General features: G+C 37.1%; 1 protein-coding gene across 1 annotated transcript in view; it reads right to left on the bottom strand.

Moving 5' to 3' along the window:
* CCDC18 (coiled-coil domain containing 18) overlaps positions 1-24,289 on the bottom strand; it is a 103,772-nt gene extending 79,483 nt beyond the window's left edge. The window contains exons 1-7 of the mRNA XM_044914563.1: positions 24,111-24,289; positions 21,679-21,814; positions 21,006-21,180; positions 18,190-18,348; positions 13,211-13,317; positions 11,473-11,601; positions 1,478-1,574 (exon numbers count right to left, since the gene is read on the bottom strand). Coding sequence (XP_044770498.1) covers positions 1,478-1,574; positions 11,473-11,601; positions 13,211-13,317; positions 18,190-18,348; positions 21,006-21,180; positions 21,679-21,812 — 801 coding nt within the window. The 5' untranslated portion in view covers positions 21,813-21,814; positions 24,111-24,289. The remainder of the gene's footprint in view (positions 1-1,477; positions 1,575-11,472; positions 11,602-13,210; positions 13,318-18,189; positions 18,349-21,005; positions 21,181-21,678; positions 21,815-24,110) is intronic.
* Positions 24,290-24,427: the final 138 nt, after the last annotated feature.

Here is a 24,427-nt window from a genome sequence, read left to right as displayed (position 1 = left end):
TCTGATTTTTAAAATTTTTCATTGAAAAATAGTTGACACACAATGTTACATTAGTTTCAGGTGTACAACACAGTGATTCAGCAACTCTATGCATTATGCTATGCTCACCACAAGTGCACCTTCCATCTGACACCATGCAACACTATTACAATACCATTGACTCTATTCCCTATGCTGTGCCTTTCATCCCTGTGACTTATTCGTTCCCTAACTGGAAGCCTGTACCTCCTACGGGTACAGCCATTTTGCCCTCCCCCTGCTCCTTCCCTCTCTGTGAACCATCAGTTTGTTTTATTTATTGGTCTGATTTTGCTTTTTGTTCGTTTTTTAGATTCCACATATTAGTGAAATCATATGGTATTTGTCTTTCTTATTAAATTTTTATGTAAAAAAAATTTTTTTAAAGATTCTTCTTATTCATTTGAGAGAGAGGGAGTAAGAGAGAGCACAAGAGCAGGGCGAGGGACACAGGGAGAAGCAGACTCCCTGCAGAGTGGGGAGCCCGATGTGGGGCTTGATCCCAGGACCCTGAGATCATGACCTGAGCTGAAGGCAAACACTTAACCAACTGAGCCACCCAGGCACCCCTCTTATTAAATTTTTTTTTTTAATTTCATTTATTTGACACAGAGAGAGGCTGTGCGAGCACAAGTAGGAGAGCGGCAGCCAGAGGGAGAGGGAGAAGCAGGCTCCCCGCTGGGCAAGGAGCCTGAAGTGGGACTTGATCCCAAGACCCTGGGATCATGATCTGAGCCAAAGGCAGACGCTTAACGACTGAGCCACCCAAGCAACCCTCTTACTAAATTTTTAATATTTCTTCTACCCTTCTACCTTTCTTTGAACAGAATCATTAACTCCCTCTGTTTCAATTATCTCAAGATGAAAGTCTCTCACATTAGTATCTATTGACCAGACCTCTCTTCTGAGCTCAACATCTGAATATTCAGCATGTGGCCTCCTCCAAACAGGTTTTATTACCCATGTGGTATTACTTGAAAATATTAAATGAATGTAATAAAGCCACTATACTACTATGCAGAATCTGTTCAAGGAATCTTCCTTCTGAGAAGCAGAAGACAGACCCTCCCAGGATGGTAGGTCCAGGGAGACCAACTGAAGGCTATACAATCTACTCTGCCTTCATTTTCATCGAGGTGATGGGAACAAATTTCAGCTCCAACCTCTGCTCACTCACCTCATCTTTCTCTGCATTTTTTTTTCTTTATCTATATATTGTTCTTCCCCTTGTCTCCATTCTTTTCCCACTTTGGATAAAAAAAATTTTGCTCATTATAAGAAGATTCTGAACACCAGCCTTAACCAGTATTTATAAATTCTTTATTCCAACAATTTTTATGAGATCATAAAAATTACTCACTGCTTTAACTCTAAACAAACATATTCTATTTATATCTATTTTTATATTTAGAATATAGACAGTAACACAAAACACTGAATTGGCACATCTGCTTCTTACCTTTTCCAGTTTTTCTGCCACTTTTTCTTTATAATGTTGGAAAGCTTTACTTAGCTCTTCAGCATTATATAGTGCTTCATTCCTTTGTCGTTCAGCTCTAAAATTTAAAAAGGGATGATTAATAAAAGTAAAGAATGCTCTGCATTTGACTAGTGAAACTCCAAAGTAACCTATATTTTATTAGAAGGAAAAATTAAGAGATGAGCAGTACTAAAAAAGAATAGTAGGCTTAAACTGCAAAATGAAGAAGAGAGACTACAAGAATTTCCTCACTATTATCAATATGAAAAATAAAATGTAAAATACATAAACTTTGAAACATATATACATTCCTATGTGTTGGCAATTTTTTTTCTTTGTCTGGAAAAGACAGATTAAGGGAAGTGGCCTAGGCTGTATAAATTTTCAAAGATCAGTTATTACAGAATCAGTCCACTGTCTAATATATTAAAAATACTCAGTAAATCCTGTGACCTTTGCAAAGGGCAAGTAAATTTTCAAAAAGGTATTTCAGAAGACATATCTAAAAATCTGAACAACAAAATCCAACCACTACAAAGCACTGCCTTAGTTAACCCTGACCTTTCCTCATACTTAGACATTGAACTGAGACTACTGGGCTGAAATGTAGTCAATATCATACCCACACCTAAAAATTTTTCTATTATTTAAATAAACCTCATCATATTCTTTCCAGTGTAAAGGAAATTAGTGACTCTCTGCTTATCAAGGGTGAATTCTTCTTTTTTTTTAATATTTTATTTATTTGACAGAGAACACAAGTAGGCAGAGCGGTAGGCAAAGGGAGAGGGAGAAGCAGGCTCTCTGCTGAGCAGGGAGCCCCAAGTGGGGCTTGATCCCAGGACCCTGAGATCATGACCTAAGCCGAAGGCAGCCGCTTAACCAACTGAGCCACCCAGGTGCCCCTCGTTATAGTTTTAATCTGCATTTTTTTTTTAAAGATTTTATTTATTTATTTGAGAGAGAGAGAATGAGAGACAGAGAGCACGAGAGGGAAGAGGATCAGAGGGAGAAGCAGATGCCCCGCTGAGCAGGAAGCCTGATGTGGGACTCGATCCCGGGACTCCAGGATCATGACCTGAGCTGAAGGCAGTCGCTTAACCAACTGAGCCACCCAGGCGCCCCTTAATCTGCATTTTTGATCAACTGAGGTTGAGCAAGTTTCTAAGTTTCAATGGCCACTTGGATTTCTCGTCCTTACCTGTTCAGATCCTTTGTCTTTATTACTAGATTTTCCCCTCCCTTTTCTTACTGATTTGTTAGAGTTTTTTTATGAATTCTGGATACTAATCTTTGTGAATTAAATTATTTGCAAATATTTCCCCAAATATCTGTCTTGTCTTTCTCATTTTTAAAATGATGTGTTCTACAGAAGAGAAAGTTTTTATTTTAATGGATTTTAAATTTAGCCATCTTTTCCTATAGTATTTATGCTTTCTGGATCTCATTTATTTATTTATTTTAATTCAATTAATTAACATATATCTGAATCTCATTTAAAAACATTCTTCCCCCTTCTATGAGACATCATGAAAACTATTCTTCTACACTTTCTCTAAAAGTTTTACTTTTCACAATTGGGTCTTTAACCCATCTGGAATAATTTTTTGTATACAGATATAGTATTGTTAGAAGGTAGAGGAGGGACAGTAAAGTATCCCCCAAACTGAGAAGGCACTTTGAGAACAGAAAATGAAGCACACCGCTCCATACAGTTTACACAGTTTTATTCAGGGTAACTTAAGTGGTGGGGGGGGGCCATATCCGTGGTCGTCAGCAAAAAACCGTCAGCAAAAAAACACATAGCACCATAGCTATTCTCTATAAAGTCCAGGCTTTAGCCTATAGATTTTATAAAGCAGGGGGACACGTGGCAGGGAGGAGAGGGGGACACTGTAGTGAGATCAGAGGGTTTGCATGCACCTAACTGACAGCTAACCTTTAATTAGATCTTGTGGCCTACCTATTCATCAGAAAGGGGAAAGACTAAGTTATTTCTAACAGATTCCTGGGAGGCCAAAGCAAACCTCCCCCTATCCCTACCTTGATGGGCATTTCTAAGGTATGTATATTAATCTCAAGGGGCCCAGAACACGTAGCCCCAAGAGAGGTAATCCAGTCCAGTGAACATGAACAAGATGGAGAGCCAAAAACAGAGTCAGTATTGTCAGCACTCCTACAAGTACAAAGCAGGGATTTCATTTCATTTTTTTTTTTTTTTAAAGATTTTATTCATTTGACAGAGAGAGAGCGAGAGCAGGAACACAAGCAGGGGGAGTGGGAGAGGGACAATGAGGCTTCCCGCGGAGCGGGGAGCCCGATGTGGGGCTCGATCCCAGGACGCTGGGATCATGACCCGAGCCGAAGGCAGACGCTTAACAACTGAGCCACCCAGGCGCCCCTAATTTATTTTTTTTTAAATCAGTAATGAATTCTCCCAGCAACATTTTTTGAACTTTTTGTTTTTTAAATTTCAAATTGGTACCCCTTAATGCAGATTCACCAATTTTTGATATTTTGCTACAATTGCTTGTGTCTCTCACCTGAGATGTTTTTGTACTGAACTACATTCTAGAGAAATTAGTAACCTTCAGCCTTGAATACTTTATCATGTATCCTAAGAAAACAGACATTGCCTCATACAACCACAACTATCAAATTCAAGAAATCTAAAATTGTTACAATACTATTATCTAACATATAATTCATATGTAAGTTTTATCAGCTATTCTAATAATGTTCTTTATAGATCTTTTTTTTTTCTTCTGATCCAGGATCATCACATACTGCTTTTATTTATTTATTTATTTATTTATTTCACATACTGCTTTTAGTTATCTTATATCTTTAGTTTCTTTAATCTGGAATATCTCAGCTTTTTTTTAAGTCTTTCATGACACTGACTTTTTTTTTTTTACAATAATAGCTTGAATTTATTCAACATATATTACGTGCCACAGACAACTTTAGATGCTTTATATACCTAATCAAATGGTCACAACTCAGTTAATCGGACATTATCCTTATTTTATCTGTAACTAGCACCCAGAAAGATTAAACAGTATGCTTAAGGCATGCCCTCACACATACTAAGTAGTAAACACAATGTATGAATCTAAGAAGCAGGTGGGCCCTTGCTCTCAACCACTGGGGTACACGGACTACTGATACAAAATTAAATGTCAAATAAGGCACACAAAAAAAACATGTGCTTTTAGAATCATGCTATGCAGGGTGCGTGGGTGGCTCGCAGTCATTAAGCGTCTGCCTTAGACTCAGGTCATGATCCCAGGGTCCTGGGATAGAGCCCCATATCGGGCTCCCTGCTGGGTGGGAGGCCTGCTTCTCCCTCTCCCACTCTCCCTGTTTGTGTTCCTGCACTCGCTCTCTGTCAAATAAATAAATAAAATCTTAAAAAAAAAAAAAAGAATCATGCTATGCAAGTAATTTTTTCTTATATAGGGAAATATGAGCATTCTCTGTTTAATAAGTAGAAAAAACCTTTGCACACACACACACACACACACACAAAGGTTACTCAAAGGTCTATTCTGACATTGCCACTGAAGAGTCACACAGATGAGATCTTCAACTGCCAGAAGCTGATGGTCAATTCTATGTTGACTGTGAACCCCCAGATTCAATGACTCTACCTTCTTTTACTTCCTAATGTGATCAAGTATAAAGTTAAATGACCTATGACTAAAGCTGCCAGAAATGTGCTGCAGCCACTCAAGTTATCTGAAGTAGATTATCACTACAACATGTTTTTCTCATCCTGCTTCCCTCTTTTTTCTCAACTACCTACTATTTCTTAAGCCTTTCTTAAGCTTCACCATGAGAGAAACACATCAAACTAGGGTTTTCTTCTGTTCTCTAGATGGTTGATGTGTACCAAGTGAGAAATCCAGTAAATCAATGAATGCATGCTGCTAAATATCTGCTTAACCTTCCCTGTTTCCTCATGAGTAGATTCAGACTATTCATTCTTGCGAGCACACTACATAAGTGACATTGTACCCTTTCCACTATACCACATATGAAACACATAATGTCAGTCTGTCCAACACCTTAACTTATTGATTCTTCCATTCTTTCCCCTGATCTGTTATGCCACCTGTTACATATCAAGTTTCCCCTGCGTGCGTATTTGCTAAAGAGGGTCTGTTCCATACAACTGATTTTTTTTGTTTGTTTGTTTATTCCTATACCAACATCACACTAACTTAATTCATATAACTTCAGAAGTCCTGGTATCTATACGCATGTTCTCCACTTTGGTCTACAGCTTCAAAATTGCCTCCCTTATTCTTAGACCTTGGTTCTTACATATGATATTTAGGGTCACTTCAATATGTTTTACCAAATATTCTGTATTTGATCTGGATAGTAGTTATGTGGATGTATACATACACAGAAGTTCATTCACGTAAGACTTCTGCACTTTACTCAGTAAAAAATTAAAATAAAAACTAAATAAAAATTCTACAGAAAATATGTACAGACTTAATGAATATTTTAAAATGTGCTCAGGATTTGTTTTAATCAGGTGTGGTGAGACACACAGACATGGAAATGAGTGTCATGAAGAAGGAAGTTATTAAACTCACAAATCCATAGAAACAGGAGACATGACAGGCCATGCAGGGGGCCGTGCAGGGAAGCATCAGGGTTGGTCAGGAGACAGAGAAAGTTGGGAGAAAAATGTGAGCAAGAGATGTTACTGTGGTGTCTGTGGGAAGGAACAGTTAAGGCAGGGTCAGCAGGTTTAGGTTTGGTAGTATGAATAACTTCAGTGGGCTGGAGTGTAAGACTGTCCTGAGTTGTCTACTACTTGGTCCTGAGGTAATTAGGACAGGGGATTATTGGCCCTGAGTGTAAGAGCCAAAGATTGGATACAAAATATTTCAAGCACCCAAAAGGGTTTCTACCAATTTACACTCCTACTAGAAATATATGAAAATTTCAGAGGCTCCCCAACTTTGCCAAAACTTGATATTGTGAGTCATTTTCATTTTAGCCACTGTGGGCCATTATGGTCCTCTTTCCTTTTGTCATCACCATTGTTTTGTTTGGTTTACTGTCTTGTACGCAAATTTTTAACAACTGATTCAATACCTGTAATGGCTATATATCTATTCAGGTTTTCAATTTATTCTTAAATTCTGTTAAATTATATTTTGTTGAAAAATCACTTATTCAGGGGCGCCTGGGTGGCTCAGATGGTTAAGCATCTGCCTTCAGCTCAGGTCGTGATCCCAGGGTCCTGGGATTGAGCCCCACATTGGGCTCCCTGCTGAGCTGCTGCTCCCCCTGCTTGTACTGTCTAATAAAAAATAAATAAAAAATCTTAAAAAAAAAATTTATTCAGTCTAAGTTTTCATATTTACCATTCTAAAATGGTTCACAGTATTTGGTCTTATTTCTTAAATCATAGCTAAATCTGTAATTTAGAAGTCCCTTCTCAATCCCAATATTGCTTTTGTGCCTTGTCTCCTTGATTAATCTTATCTGATACTCATTAGTTTGGTGATTATGAAAAGAACCAGACTTAGGTTCTGGTGATTCTACTGTTGTGATATTTTTTATATCACTCCATTTTAAGAGCTTTCTAATCTTTATCCTAATTTCTTCAATGCTCCATAAGTAGCAAGAAGGCTGGCTTTAAATTTCCAAACACACATGATTTCGGGGGATTACATTCTAACTTAATTGTACAACAGTCTGAGAAGGTGATATGTACAACATCAATCATTTGGTGTTTGTTGAAACTCATAGTTTCTGGCACAGTGAGGTGAGAGATTATATATGTTCTAGAAGTGCTTGAAAGAATTTGAATTTTCATACTGCTGGGTATAGGGTTCCATATATACACACGAGATCAAGATTGTTGTCATTCAACTCTTCAACTTCTTGCTTTCTTGTTACTAATCTAATAATTCCTAGTAAATGTGTAAAAATGTTTCCTGTATGATTACAGATTTGTTCATTTCCATTTGAAATTTTACTATTAGATTCATACAAGTTTAGACTCTTTAGGGTTCCTGCTTAAGTGTTATTTAAACATTATATAAGTCTTTTTTTTTGAGAGAGAGAGAGAGAGAAAGAGATGTGTGGTGGGGAGAGGAGCAGAGGGAGAGAGAATCTTAAGCAGGCTCCACACCCAGCACAGAGCCCAACATGGGGCTGGATTTCACAACCATGAGATCATGACCTGAACAGAAATCAAGAGTCAGACACTTAACCAACTGAGCCACCCAGGTACCCCCTATAAGAGTCATTTTAACTCTAGTAATGCTTGCTGCACTTAAATCTATTTTGTGTGATATTAATATAGCTATATCTACTTTGTTTTAGTGACTATTGGCCTGAAATATTTATTTTAATTCCTTTGCTTTCAATTTTTCTGTGTCCTTATATTTTGGGTATGTCTCTTATAAACAGCATAAAGCTAAACAATCTCTTCCTTTACACTAGCTTTCTAACCCATTATGATTATGATTAATCTTCTGCACCCCAAAAATGTCTTTGCAAAGGTTTCAATTTCAGAATGCCAACATCCATTCTAGATGGATGGAGCTTCAAAAAGCTCTAAAAAATTTAGATGTCGCATCTCTACCTAAAAATCTCAATTGCCTATATATGCTCTCCAGATTAAAATACAAATACTTTGGCAAAACAAAGCCATTTACAGTCTAGACCAAGCCTGTCTTTCTGTCTTGCCTCATTTCCTACTACACCTATCCATTTATAAGTACAAAAAACTCCCTAGTGTTCTTCAGCAGTGATGCTTTTATACTTCTATGCCTTTGCACATGTTGTCCAGAATCTGAAAAGTCAACACCCTACTATAAAAATTATCTCTTATTTAAGTTTTACAGAGATAACTAGTCACTCGTCCTCTGCACTTTTTCTTAGCTATATTATGAAGCTAGTCTTTGTGTATTATCATCTCACTTTTTCAAATAACCATGCACAAAATGTTTATCTAAGTAAAAATTTATCTGAATATGTCTTAATTTCAGAATATTTAACCCCACGGTTTATACTTAAAATAGCTACATTTGTTAGTGTTTGTTTATTAAGAGGCACCCTACATTTCTTTTCTCATTTAATCCTCACATAGATATAATATCATCTTGGGGCGCCTGGGTGGCTCAGTTGGTTAAGCGACTGCCTTCGGCTCAGGTCATGATCCTGGAGTCCCTGGATCGAGTCCCACATCGGGCTCCCTGCTCGGCAGGGAGTCTGCTTCTCCCTCTCCCACTCCCCCTGCTTGTGTTCCCTCTCTCGCTGTGTCTTTCTCTGTCAAATAAATAAATAAAATCTTTAAAAAAAAAAAAAAAAGAATTTAGATATAATATCATCTTGATTTAATAGATGAACAAACTGAGGCTCAAGAAGGTTAAATAGTTTGCCCAAGATAACAGAGCCACTGAGAAATAAAATCTGGTTAACTCCAAAACCTAAATATTTTCATAAAGTAATAGTGCCTTCCAAATATATACTAAAACTTGAACTAGACTAACCAAATACTGCTGGGAAAATGTTCTTCCAAACTCATTTTTTTTTTTAAAGATTTTATTTATTTATTTGACAGAGAGAGAGACAATAAAAGAGGGAACACAGCAGGGGGAGTGGGAGAGGGAGAAGCAGGCTTCCCGCTGAGCAGGGAGCCCGATGTGGGGCTCGATCCCAGGACGCTGGGATCATGACCTGAGCCGAAGGCAGACGTTTAACAATTGAGCCACCCAGGCGCCCCATTCCAAGCTCATTTTAATGAAAAATGACTTAGGGATTTTGAGCAGTTTTTAGAAGTTTAAATGCACATGCAAACAAATATTTAACCTATTTATGACAACTTTTCAAAAAATACTTTCTTAAAAAAAACTTTCTTCATAACCTTATTTTATCATAGTATACATTTTTTGAAAATAAAAATTTTTTTGCATTCCCACCAACAGTGTAAGAGGATACCCCTTTCTTCATATCCTTGCCCAAATGATTCAGTCACTCTGGAAAACAGTATGGAGGTGCCTCAAAAAGTTAAAAATAGAGGTTCCTGGGTGGCTCAGTCAATTAAGCATCTGACTCGTGATCTCACCTCAGGTCTTGATCTCAGGGTTGTGAGTTCAAGTCCCGTGCTGGGCTCCACACTAGGCATGGAGCCTACTTAAAAAAAAAAAAAAAAGTTAAAAATAGAACTATCTTATGATCCAGCAATTGCACTATTAGGTATTTACCCAAAGGATACAAAAATACTGATTTGAAGAGATACATGCACCCCAATGTTTACAGCAGCATTATCAACAATAGTCAAATTACGGAAAAAGCCCAACTGTCCATCAACTGATAAATGGATAAAGAAGATGTGGTATGTACATACAATGGAGTATTATTCAGTCATCAAAAAGAATGAAATCTTGCCACTGGCAAAGATGTGGATGGAGCTAGAGAGTATTACTCCAGATGAAATAAGTCAGTCACAAAAAGACAAATACCATATGATTTCACTCATATGTGGAATTTAAGAAACAAAATAGATGAACGTGGGTGGGGTGGGGGGAGGCAAACCATAAAGCAGACTCTTAACTACAGAGAACAAACTGAGGGTTGATGGAGGGGAGGTGGGTAGGGGTGGGTTATGGGTATTTAGGAGAGCACTTGTTGTGATGAGCACTGGCTACTGTATGTAAGTGAGTAAATACTAAATTCTACACCTGAAGCTAGTATTAAACTGTATGTTAACTAACTAGAATTTAAATAAAAACTTGAAAAAGAAAAAAAATTTTTTTAAGATTTTATTTTATTTTTTATTTGAGAGAGACTGAGCACACAAGCATGCGAGTTGGGGAAGGGGCAGAGGGAGAGGAAGCGAGAGAATCTCAAGCAGGCCCCCTGCTGAGCATGGAGCTAGACGAGGGGCTCAATCTCACGACCCTGAGATCATGACCTGAACCAAAACCAAGAGTCAGATGCCTAACTGACTGAGCCACCCAGGCGCCCCAAGAAAAAAAAATTTTTTGAAGATCAAAATGCAGATTATCATTTTACCCTGTGTAAAAGCTGCTATAATTATATTATGATATTAGAAAATATTATTAAACTAAAAAAATTTAAATCTTTATTAGTTTAAAAGTTAATTGACATTCAGAGTTAATGGTTCCTTAGTCAAGGCTACCTACAAAACTTTATCTTAAAACATGTTTTATATAAAATAAATACTTTTGCGGGGCGCCTGGGTGACTCAGTCGGTTAAGCATCTGCCTTCGGCTCAGGTCATGATCCCAGGGTCCTGGGATCAAGCCCCGCATCGGGATCCCTGCTCAGCGGAGAGTCTGCTTCTCTCTCTCCCTCTGCCTGCTGCTCTGTCTACTTATGCTCTCTAGCTCTCTGTCAAATAAATAAATAAAATCTTAAAAAAAAAAATACTTTTGCATTACTCATGTATTCCTAAAGGAAGACCCAACTACACTTCCTCATGAATTTTATGTAGGTCATACAACTTAATTTCAGAAATAAGTAAATATCATCACACTGATTATCATTATCAGGCTTCTAATCCCAATCCAGAATGCCAGTAACATGAAATTTTTAATAGAAAATGAAAAATAATTAATAGACAAAAAGAACATTAAATTATCCTACTACTAGGTTTCTGAAATTCTTTTCACTTTAAAAATTAGCTATAATTTTAGGGCGCCTGGGTGGCTCAGTCGTTAAGTGTCTGCCTTCGGCTCAGGTCATGATCCCGGGGTCCTGGGATCAAGTCCCACATCGGGCTCCCTGCTCGGCGGGAAGCCTGCTTCTCCCTCTCCCACTCCCCCTGCTTGTGTTCCTGTTCTCGCTGTCTCTCTCTGTCATATAAATAAATAAAATCTTTAAAAATAAAAAAATAAAAATTAGCTATAATTTTAAATAGGTAATATATTTTTTTTCCATCTACAAAAACAATTTGCTTTGAAAACACATACCTCTTTCCTTGTTTACTTTGTTCAAGTAAGTCCACCTTTAACTTTATACATTCCTCTTGGGATTTCTGCAAACTCTGTTCCTTTTCAATCACCATTTTCTGGCTCTGCTCTAATTTATCTTCTGCCTCTCTATTAAATAAAGGATATATATACATATTTTAAAGATTGATTTATTGAGAGTGTGTGCGTGCATGTGCAGGCAAGTGGGGGGAGGGGCAGAGGGAGAGAACCTTCAAGCAGACTCCCTGCAGAGCCCGACAGGGGGAGGGGGTGGTGTTCATCTCACGACCCATGAGATCATGACCTGAGCAGAAACCAAGAGTCTGACGCTCAACACCCAGGTGCCCCAGTAAAGGATATTTTTAAAGGCTATTAAAGAGATTATTCCAGGTATGCAAGAATAGCTCAATATTAGGAATTCTATCACTTTAAATCACTGAGGTAAGAGAAACCAATATTTAATAAGAAATAGACAAAATTCATCCCTTGCCTACTAAGAGTCTTTATAAAGAATGAAATGATACATATATCTGAAATAACAGCTTATATCCTATTTCATAGTCAGATACTAGAAGCATAACCATAAAGTTCAGAAACTAGTTAAGGATGACTATTATCACCACTATATCCAATGATTTCTCTAACAGTTACAAAAAGAAAAATGAAAAAGTAGTAACTATAAATATTGAAAAGACAATATTTTCTTTTTTTTGCTGATAATATCATTAGCTGCCTGGAAAATCGAGGAGAATCAAAATGAAAAATTATTAGAATAAAAGAGTATGACAAATAGTCTAATTATAAAATAATTATATTACACAAAAAGCAACAGCCTTCCTATATACCATCAATGAACAGAACATGAACAAATTCACAACAACCAAAAATATAAAATACCTAGGAATAAAATTAAAATTACATGTAATACAAAGAAAATTACAAAATTCTGATGGTCATGAAAAATGACTTTAGTGTACATGAGAATCACCTGCAGGACTTATTAAAACATAGACTACTGACCTCTTAGTATTTGTAATTCAGTAAATCTGAGATAGAACCTGACATCTACAAATTTTTAAAAAGATTTATTATTTATTTATTCTAGAAAGAGAGAGAGAGATGGGGGAGGAGAGAGAATCTCAAGCAGAGATTCTCCACTGAGCGCAGAGCCCAACACAGGGCTCAATCTCACAACCAAGATCACGACCTTGAACCAAAACCAAGAGTCGGATGCTCAACTGACTATGCCAGCCAGGTGCCCCTGAGACCTACAATTTTAACAAGTTCCTAGAAGATGCTAATACTGCTGGTCCCAGAACTACACTTTGAGAATCATCAAAATGGAGTAATGGGCTATTTAGTATACATATATTTCTCATTTTATTCAAAGCAGAAGAAGGGGATAAATTATAAAGTGCCTGATTCCTTCTATTTTATTTCTTGAACTCCCACTGAAACACCAGCATGTACTACTATGTAGGGCAAGAAATGAACTAGTTCATTTTCAATAAAAGCATGTAAATAAGCATCTCAGCTAAGATTTAGTTTTGTTTAGCCCCCTTAAACTTCATGCATCCTGGAGCCAAGAGGAGGTATGATGGATTGGGGAATAGATTTCCTAAGTTCTAAGACAGTCTACAGGACACTACAGATTTACTGGGGTAGGGAACAAGATTTCACTAGATACACCAAAAAGCAAAAGAAATAAAAATTTTAAAGCCATAAAAAGTATTCTTACCTCAAAACTTTATCTTGGGCTGAAACTTCTGCTTCCAAATTTATAATCTGTTCTTCTAAGATTGGCACACTGGCTGCCTGTTGTTGAACAGATTCAAGCATAGAAACCTAAAACAAAACCAAAAAAAAAAAAAACTTTCAGAGCACTTCCTTTCAGAAGATAAATTAATCTAATTGGTCCTTTGTTTCTTTTTCTGTCTGATGAGGGTGTCCGATATAACTCCTTAATCACTGGTCAAATGTGAAGCTCACCCTATCTATTCCTTTGATCAACATTTACATGGGCGTGTCATCATCACAAGCCAGTGTCAGCGTGTAAGCTCTTGCCATTACCCTCAACTTAATATCCCAAGATAACTGATTAGCTTTTTGTGGGTGAAAAAAGAATCTCTACTGACAACATCCAAAAAGATAAATTTCACATAAATCAGAAAATTAAATATAAAAGATCAAGTCATAAAAATGTAAACAAAAAACACCTATTGAATCTTTTTACAATTGAAGACCTTATTTTAGAATACATGCTTACTAGAAAAAACCTAGAAAATACAGAAAAGCATAAGTCCAGGAATGAAAGCCTGGAATACAGCTCAAAATCTCTGTTGGTAAGTCAATACTCCTTTTCCCATTCCTAAAACACCAACAGTCAAATGATGGCCTATCAGGAAGAGATAGAAAATTTATTATCTGGAGAAACTGAACAGGAAAGGTTTAGAACTCTGGGACACTATGTATTATGATAAGCAGGGATGAAGTAGTTATAAACAAATTGATTAATATAAAACAGTCAACTTCCCACTAGTATTTCATCTCATTTAGGGCTATCCCACAGGTGGGAAATCAAAGGATTCTTTGCTGGAGAAACTCAACAGCTCCAAAGAAAAAGACTTCACATACTGATACTGGATGAAAGAGACAAGGTATCTCCCTACAAAAGAGCCATCTCCCTAGGCATCACCAACATATGAAGCTTACTGGACAACAAACTTCACCTTTGTACACAGAGGTTCTAAACAGCATTTAAGTGCCTTTCTCTTTTTTTTAAAAAAACATTTTTTTTAAGATTTATTTATTTATTTGAGAGAGAGTGAATGAGAGAGAGAGAGAGAGAGCACATGAGAGGGGGAAAGGTCAGAGGGAGAAGCAGGCTCTGCGCTGAGCAGGGAGCCCAATGTGGGACTCGATCCTGGGACTCCAGGATCATGACCTGAGCCGAAGGCAGTCGCTTAACCAACTGAGCCACCCAGGCACCCCTAAGTTCTTTTCTCTTAAATATAAATAGCTAAAACACTAACATCTGCAAAAAAATCCTACTAACATAAAAGTCAGAGGCCAAAACAAAGAGGCAACTGGCAGCAAGCAAGTATGCACACACGCATACACACACATCATTAAATCTTCAGAAAGCTAAGTGAGGACACTGCATCAGGATATTATTTAATACAAAGCAAAGAATCAGAGGACATGGGAAAGCTCTGGAAAATGAAAAAAATATGACAGCTAAAATAAGATTCAACAGAGGTGTGGATGATAGTGTTAAGAAATCTCCTAAACAGTATCACAGGAAGACAAGGAGATAGAAAACATGAGGGGAAAAAAAAAAAAAACCTTAATAGATTAAAAGGTTGAAAGAGTTAGAGGACCAATCGAGGTGATCTAATATTCACCTAATAGGAAAAATAGAAGAAAACAGAGGGGGGGCGGGGTGCCTGGGTGGCTCAGTCGTTAAGCGTCTGCCTTCGGCTCAGGTCATGATCCCGGTGTCCTGGGATGGAGACCGACATTGGGCTCCCTGCTCCGCGGGAAGCCTGCTTCTCCCTCCCCCACTCTCCCTGCTTGTGTTCCCTCTCTCACTGCGTCTCTCTCTGTCAAATAAATAAAATCTTTAAAAAAAAAAAAAAGAAGAAGAAGAAGAAGAAAACAGAGGGAAGAAAATTATCCAAGAGATTGCATAATAAAAATTTCCAGGACCAAAGAACACAAGATTCCAGCCTGAAAGGGTCCTCATGTACCTACTACACTGAATAAAAGGTCTATTCAAAGATATGTCATTCTGAAATTCTGAAACACCAAGGAAAGAGGGAAGATCCTTAAAACTACCATAAAAGGAAAAACAAATGGAAAAAAGTTACATACTAAGGAAATTGATTCACAATGGCATTGGACTTTTCAGAGAAGCAGCAGAAGATGGAAAACAAGAAAGCAATGTCCTAGAAACTCTAAGGCAAAATAATTTGGGGGAGAAATGTCAGGGGAGAAATTAGGACATTTCAGACAGCCAAGGGGGTTACTAGAAAAATATGTTCCACTCGGGGCGCCTGGGTGGCTCAGTTGGTTAAGCGACTGCCTTCGGCTCAGGTCATGATCCTGGAGTCCCGGGATCGAGTCCCGCGTCGGGCTCCCTGCTTGGCAGGGAGTCTGCTTCTCCCTCTGACCCTCCCCTCTCTCATGTGCTCTCTCTCATTCTCTCTCTCTCAAATAAATAAATAAAATCTTTAAAAAAAAAAAAAAAAGAAAAATATGTTCTACTTAAAGGAAGACTAAACCAAGAAAGAAGATGACACAGGATCCAGGGAACAGTAGATCAAACCCAGAATATCAAAGACAAGTCCCAGGAGAGCAGCTGGACAGCAGGCCTGGAGAGCAATAAGCTTGGGAAGAGCTGAATGCCTGGCTCCAAAGTGTAACTACAAACATTGGGAAAGATAAATTATGAATATACTGGTTGATACAATGAGGTATTCCAGCACAAGATTTCCAATAGCGGTATATATGCAACAGCAAAAGCTGAGACCTGCCCTAGAAAAGGGAATCTCCCTAAAAATATTTTGTTAGGCAATGTAGAAAATGCTGAGATGGGAAGTAAAATATAAATAACTGTCCTATTGCCTAGAATAAATAACCACTGATGTGTCTATATACTAAAAGAAAGGAACAAAATGCTATCATTAGTTCAGTAGTTATTAGTAAAATTCTCTTAACATCTCTTTGCCTTTAAATAATTAAGCTTCTATGACTTCAGAAAAAATCTATAGTTGGTAAAAAATTAAATCAATAAACAAAAAAGGTGAACAAATTACACAGCAAACAAATATACTGAAAAGGTAAATCTTGTGAGAAATCAAGAAAAACAAAATATTTTTCCCTCAAAAAAATAAAATGTTTAAAAAAAAAACCTCAGGAGAATGCAGAGTACAGTAAATTCTGGAAAAAAAAAATTCCCTGTGATTTGGTCATTCTAAAATTCTATCCTAGAAATAATCCCAAATACAAAGAAGTTTCTTGTTCACTGGAGCATTTTTTTCTCCTTAGGCTGGAATTATCTCCAATAGCACTTTGTTTTGTTTAAAACATACAGAAGAGGTGGCTCAATCGGGCAAGCGTCTGCCTTGGGCTCAGGTCATGATCCTGGGATAGAGCCCCGCAGATGACTCCCTGCTCAGTGGAGAGCCCGCTTCTCCCTCTCCCTCTGCCCCTCCTCCCTGCTCGTACTCTCTCTCGCTCACTCTCTCACTCTATCTCAAATAAAATCTTTTAAAAAATTAAAAAAAAAAAAACACACAAAAGAAAAAAAAATCTCCCATAATCCTACTACTTAAAACAATACATCTATAAAAGTAAACAGTGAAAGCCTCACCACAAGACATTCCAATCCCTCTCAAAATTAGCAACAATGTGGAGCACAGTCTTTCTGTTCTTACATATGTTACATATATCTATATACATACACACAAAGATACAGACACATTTGCTCTTTTAATAAAAAGCGAAACTGGGATCACTGCCTATGTGTGTTGCTCTGTAATGTTCCTCTACCACTCAATATATTAGTGCTATATGCAGACATCGTTCTAGGTGACTTTTCACATATTATTATCATTTAAACCTTACAATGTTTCATAAAACAACCTTGCATCTTAGAACTGATATATTTACCTCAAAAAAAAAAAGGCTCTGTAGCAATCCCTTATATGGATATATCATACTTTACCATCCCTCTATTATTGGACATTTTGGTTTCTAATTTTTTGTATAATTCCAATCATACAGCAAAAAATAGGAAACCATTAGGGGTGCCTGGCTGGCTCAGTTTGTAGAGCATGCAACTCTTCATCTTGGAGTCATGAGTTTGAGTCCCATGCTGGGTGTAGAGATTACTTAAAAAAAATAAAAATAAAAATAGCCACTTAAAGAGGAGAGTTATTAATTCAATTATGGCATAATCACATAAAGGAAACAATGTTATGATAAAATGATCATCGGAAAAGCTGAGTAAATGTATCAGAAAATGCTGAGACGATGTAAAAGTAAAAAACACAAGAAAAAAGAAAACTATTCAAACAGTCTGGATTCAACAATGTAATAAACCAATAAAGTAGTTTTTCGTTGGTGGAAACTGGGTGATCTTTCTCCCTTTCTTTTCTATTTTCAAATTTTTCAACAATGAGAATGTATTAGTTTAAAAAGGAAGATAAATAGGGCGCCTGGGTGGCTCAGTTGGTTAAGCAACTGCCTTCGGCTCAGGTCGTGATCCTGGGGTCACGGGATCGAGTCCCACATCGGGCTCCCTGCTCAGCCCGGAGTCTGCTTCTCCCTCTGACCCTCCTCCCTCTCATGCTCTCTGTCTCTCATTCTCTCTCTCGCAAATAAATAAAATCTTAAAAAAAAAATTTAAAAAAAAAAGGAAGATAAATAAGCTGTATTTTCTTTATAAAAAGAAAACCACATAAATTTGTAATCTTAAGATTTTAAGAAGCTTTGACTTATGTAAACACACACAGTATACAATTTCTCCTAAATCATTTGCAGATTTTAAACTCATGTTAAATTGATTCCATAACATGTTGATCCTATATTATCATAATAAAAATTATTATATATAACACATTAAGGCAATACACAGAATATATTTCCAATTATAAATCTTAAAATGATTCAAATTGCTTTTTATTGGCATAGGCACCACTTCAAGAAACATACTTTTGCTCTTGACTGTGTTAATTCAAAGTGGACAGATTCCATTTTAGTCATTAAAGAATGATTCTGTGAGACCAAACAAGCATTCTGTTGCCTGAGTTTGTTAAGTTTCTCTCGAAGATTTCTGATCTCCTGGTCCATGGGGGCAGATGAAAAAGACATCTGAAAAATGAGAAAGAGCAAGTTATTTTGGATTATTTCATTAAGCACTATATGTAATGGAAAATGATGAACAACTGTCAGTAAAATGACTAAGTAGCTCAGAAAATGAGTTAAGATATTTAGTGAGTGCTGGTGAGGATGTGTGGGACAATCAGCACTCTCCTCCACTGCTAGTGGATGTATACATAAATAAGTACAGCTTAAAAAACAATGGTACACTTTGGGAAAGTTCTTGGTATTATCCAGTGAAGTTGAAGATGCTAACACTCAACAATATTACTCCTGGGTGTAAATCTAAAACTTTTACACCTGAAAATATAAAAATATTCATACCTACTACATTTGTCCATAAGAGACAATAAATGGAAAGAATCCAAATGACCATCAACAACAAAATGGATAATGAATAAATTCTTTAAACTATACACATTTTTATTATACTTTTGAATATATATTTTATAATAAATTATTTTAATTTTCCTGAGGGTTGAGGTTTTTAAGATACGATTTTTTTTTGAAAAAGTCATATGCAATTCAGAACTCAAAACTATATAAGATACACACAGAAGCCTCATTCCCATTTTTAGTAGGTAGGTAACCATTTTTATAAGTTTTAAGATTTTATTTATTTGAGTGAGAGAGAGGGAGGGAGGGAGAGCAAGCAAGCACAAGCAGGGGGAGGGGCAGAAAAAGAGGGAGGGGGAGAAGTAGAACTCAACATGAGGCTCATGAAGTTCCATCCCAGGACCCTGAGATCATGACCAGAGCGGAAGTCATATGCTTAACTGAGCCACCCAAGCACCCCTTTAAATTTCTTATTTATAAATTTTTATATAACACCAATCATACAGCAAAAAATAGGGAATTGAAGCACCCAGGTGGCTCAGATGGTTAATCGTCTGCCTATGGCTCAGGTCATGATCTCAGGATCGATCCTGGGATCGAGCCCCGTATCAGGCTCCCTGCTTAGCCAGGAGTCTCCCACTCCCCCTGCTTGTGCTCTCTCTCTCTCAAATAAATAAATAAAATCCTAAAAAAAAAAAAAAGGGCACCTGCCTATATAGGGAAGCTAAGTTATGGTCTTCAACACAGCCTTCTAGTGTTTCCACTTTCATTTGCAAGCAATACAAATTACCCACCCTCACAGTGACTTATGCAAAAACTAACATTCTATATGTCATTCTATACCTTGCATTTTTTCCTTAAATATATCCTGCCAATCTCTCCACAATCAATACAGTTAGAAACTCCTATTCTTTCATCTCCCCACCTCAGCTGCAGTTTCCACTGCATGTTTATTCAACCAATCCCCTACTGATAGGCACTTGAGGTATTTCTAACCTGTTAAGACAAACAAAGCCTCATTTTGTACTCATGCAGGCATACCTGTCATGTTTTCTTCTACAAGAGGGATTTCCATGTCAAGGGTAAACGCGTTTGTGATTTGGGGAAACATTACCAAATGCCCCTCCATATGGGGTTGTATCATTTTGCACTGCTACCAGCAATGTATGAGAATGCCCATCTCCTCCTAATTTCACCAATAAAATAGTGTCAAATGTATGATAGGTACAAATTGGTACCTAAGTATAGTTTCATTGTGAATTTCTCTTATTATGAATGAGACTGAACACCTTTTTATTTGTTTGAAGATCATTTTAATTTCCTCTTTCACACATGTCTTTTGTCCATTTTTCTACTGGGTTGTTGATCTTCTTCCTAGAAGCTCTTCCCATATTAGATATTAGTTCTTTGTCTTTAATAGGCATTACCAATATTTTCCCCTCCAATTTGTCATTAGTCTTTTGATTTTGTTTAGGGTAAAACACAATGATTTCAATTAAAACATATATGTAACAAAAATGATCAGCAATTTGAGTTAGGATACAGGTCAAATTTCCCAGAATTATACAATCTTTATAGAAATGAAATTTGAATTTATTTTCTAAATTGCAGGCACACATAGCTACATTAAGCAGCTTCCTTACAAAAAGAAAACCTCTCAATTGTTAGCTTTCTGAAGTGGGCAGAGCACATTTTTATGAAAGAAGATTATGATGTGCATATGCAACCATATGCAGGCATGCATGCTGGTGGTGAGGTAATAAAGAATAGGAAGAAGAGAGCAGAAAGGGAGATTGAAGAGCTGAGTAAGGAAGAAAGGTAAACACAACAAGGCAGATAATAGGACGGAATAAAAAAGACAGAAGGAGAAAATTCCAGACCAGTAAAGATGTCTAAGATCATCCAGAAAATTTAGGGATAATGAAAAAAGAACAGTGCCATGCCATCATACAGCACTTGATCCAGGCTAAATATACTAAATACATTTTAACCACTTAATAACTGATTACCTATTACGTATAGTGCCCAAAATCACAGGGGTTACAATTTACTTGGGGAAAGCAAGACATTTAATTGCAAAAAGGTAATAAATATAGAAGTTTAAAAATAGAGTAATACACTAAAGCAACTACTTTCTTGTGAGGACACAACAAGAATCATAATATTTAAATTCAAGAGTCTTAAGCACAATGGTAAAAGACTACGGAAAACATAAACAGGCATTTAAAGAAAAAACTCAAAGAAAAAGTATTTTAAGTAGACAGGTCTGAAACTAAAGCTACTTTTAAGTAGACAGATCTAAAAACAATAACCTTATCTCTTGGCTTTTTTTGAAAATCAGTACTGCCAGTGGGCATTTTACAAACTTTTTTATAAGGTACGTAATTCAAAAGTCCAAGCTGGGTAGGATGAGAAAGATCTTCCAGAATGAGTTTTTCAGATCTTGAAAGATTAGAGGCATAATCGGAATTTTCACTTGGACTAACACTAGAGAAAAAATAAAAATACATTTTAGTTCCTAATTTAAGTATTCACTCCAAATTTCTATACATTAAATAAGAAAACAGAAAGAAAAGCACCTGAAGTTCTGCTGGAAATCACATTCAGTTATGAACTTAAGGCAATGTTTCAACTAAATTTCTTAATAAATTGTAATGAGTTTTAAACTAATAATCTGTTAGTTAGAAAGAGACTCTATGGTAGGATTACTTAAGATTCAAAAAACAGTCATAATAAAAGATTAAGCCCAAACATATATTTTATACTGAGTCCTAATATAGCAAAGGTGTTTACTTAATGTATAAACATTAATGTATAACACTTCTCTAACATTTCTATTTTTTTCCTAAACCAAGAATTACATTAAAAATTACAGATTATTTCGTATTCTATTCTATTAGAAACACAATATATAATAATGAAATCCATACATTTTACATTCATAAAGTCATATTCTGAAGTCCATATGTGATTTTACTTACGTACCTGGATAACTCTTCCCCTAAACTCTGCAAACTCCACTCCGTTATCTTCAGTTCATGTCTTAAGGAAGCAACATTTGCAAGCAAACTTTCTTCTTCATTGTCTTTATTACAGTAGTCTGATGAACTAGATTCCATTTCTTAAAAAAAGAAGTGTATTTCTTGTACCTTGCCAGAAAGAATCTGTGGTGTCAAAATACTCTCACATTAATAGAATTTAACTCATTATTTTTCTATTTATCTCAAATGTTGTGCAATCTTTCATGGTAATTTAAGACAAAACAAAACAAAAACCCAGTAACAATGAATTTCTCTGCAGTGTAAAGCCAAGGAAATAGAAAGTTCAATAGTTTCCCCTTTTCTAAGCACATTTAATCTTTCTAACAATAGTGCACATTAAATATTGTTATTCCATGTTAAAGTTAAAACAAACTAAGAATAAGGCAAATTAAAGAATTTGCTCAAGGTCACAAAAACTGTAGATGGTGGAAACAAGATTTGAACCTAAGTCATCAGGATCCAAAGACCTTTTAATTATGTCACACTGCAATTTCTAACTTATAGATCAATTTCAAGATGAGCTTTTGAACTTACATACTCAAGTTACAAGCTCTGGAAATCTGATAAAATTGGTATCATTACAGTCACTCATAGTTCCTTAATGGCGATTTATTACCAAATAAAGGTTATCTCCTCCTCCCATTCACAATAGTTATAAAATTTAAAAAACACACACCTTCACATCACAACCAGAGAGATCAAAATGGCATTTGGCAAGTTAACTCAGAAATACATGAAGAAAAGTTTTTCTTTCTTCAACTGATGAGTATCTCTAGAGTTGTGAAATTCTCTACTAAATAACCTTTACACATAAAAATCGTGATAAAGGGCCACATTTTATTATTAATAATTAACACATATAATCATTATGTATTAAAATACATATTAAGGGGCGCCTGGGTGGCTCAGTTGGTTAGGCGACTGCCTTCGGCTCAGGTCATGATCCTGGAGTCCCTGGATGGAGTCCCGCATCGGGCTTCCTGCTCGGCAGGGAGTCTGCTTCTCCCTCTGGCCCTCCCCTCTCTCATGTGCTCTCTCTCATTCTCTCTCTCTCAAATAAATAAAATCTTTAAAAAATAATAAAATAAAATAAAATAGATATTAAGAATATGTACATATACATATTAAGAATATATTAAGAACTAAGGCTTTAAAATCTCTACTACTGTAGATCTTTTTGCATCTTAAAGTTACATTCCTCTTTCAGATCCCATTTACCTTTGTCATTGTAGCACCTCTCTTTCATCACCCTTCTAGAATTCTGACCACATCTCAAGCTCCAAAAGGTGAGGAATCTTATGTATTATGTTCAGGACTATTAAGGCCACTTACAGAAGGTCAGTATGTTCAGTGAATAAATGATGATTGCTGAATTGCCCTTCCTTCCCCTCATCCAGCTCAAATAGAGAGGCAAATTTATTCCCCACTCAAAATTTCTCAGATATAAGAAGGAAGATTAAAAAGAAACCCCTCACCTTATTGGAAGAAACTGTGGCAGGAAATTAAATGAGACGCTATGTAATCGCAGAGAAAATGTTTCTTTTTTCCCCTTTCGTTTGCACAAATTTGCTTCTGCTTAAATGAGAAGACTCTCCCATACAAAAGTCAATGGATCAGGTCCCCATTCTGCTTTATTTTTTCAACATTTCTAGCTTCCTACAGAATGGTGAAGGAAAAAAGGGTACAGACAATTTGGGTGAATTCTAAAATGTCATTCGATATTACGTTTCAACTAAATCAGGTTTTACGTCCAACATCTTCTGTGTATTTTAATGTAACAATCCCTAACACGTACTAATGAATACATTTGCTTTTAATTTTTTTTCCTCCTGAGCCATGAAAACTTTTCTTCCCTTCAACTTACAGTAGGTTATAAAAGTCTATCTTCACTGCCTGTACATACGTGGAAAAGTGCATCATGCTACTACCGACAGGGCCTGACCATATCACCTTCTGCTGCTAATTACGCGTTGGTAGCTTTACGCGCACGCGCACCCGCACCCACCAACACCGAAAAACCGGTGTTGTTTATAAACCTTGTATGTAATAGGATGGGCTGTAGTCGAAAAAAAATTCCTCCATTTGGAAGGAGATTATAGATTTATGTTGTATGGTCCTGTTATTAAGAACTCTCAATTTAACAGAATTGATCCCACGTTCATCTGAAAGAAGCGGAGGAAAACATGACGTCTCCCTCACTTTTTTCTCAAATAAAATACAAGTCTGCAGAGCAGCGTACGCAGCAAGGGTGAAGACGATGCGAAGCGCGTCCGAGTGCTGGGAAGGAAACGAACAAAACTCCGCCAGGTAGGCCTGTTTTCACCCTCCAAGGAGCAGTCACTCACCACCCAAGTCGTAGCTGGGGCACAGACCCACCTGACAACAGCGCACGCCGCCCTCTCGTCCGCGTTCGGAAGCCTCGGACCCTCTCCTGAGCTCGGGGCGTGGAAGCATCAGACACTCCACGCGGGGAACAAGTGAACCCCGGCTGCACCGAGTTCGAACCGCCGCGGGAGCCGTTAGGGACGCGCCTCCCCGGCCGCAGCTCCGCGCCCCCCGCCCCGCGCAGGCTCTGCGTGAGGCGACGCAGAGGCGTGGGGCCTGTCGGGGATCGTGGTCTGCGAGCGCGTACAAGCCCGCTCGCCTGGAACTACATTTCCCATAATTACCGCTAAGACGCCCATTGGTGGGGG

This window comes from Neomonachus schauinslandi, chromosome 4 (genome assembly GCF_002201575.2).
Source record: "Neomonachus schauinslandi chromosome 4, ASM220157v2, whole genome shotgun sequence".
NCBI lineage: Eukaryota > Metazoa > Chordata > Mammalia > Carnivora > Phocidae > Neomonachus > Neomonachus schauinslandi.
The sequence above is the reverse complement of the archived record's forward strand: the minus strand, read 5'-3'. Positions and strand labels throughout refer to the sequence as shown.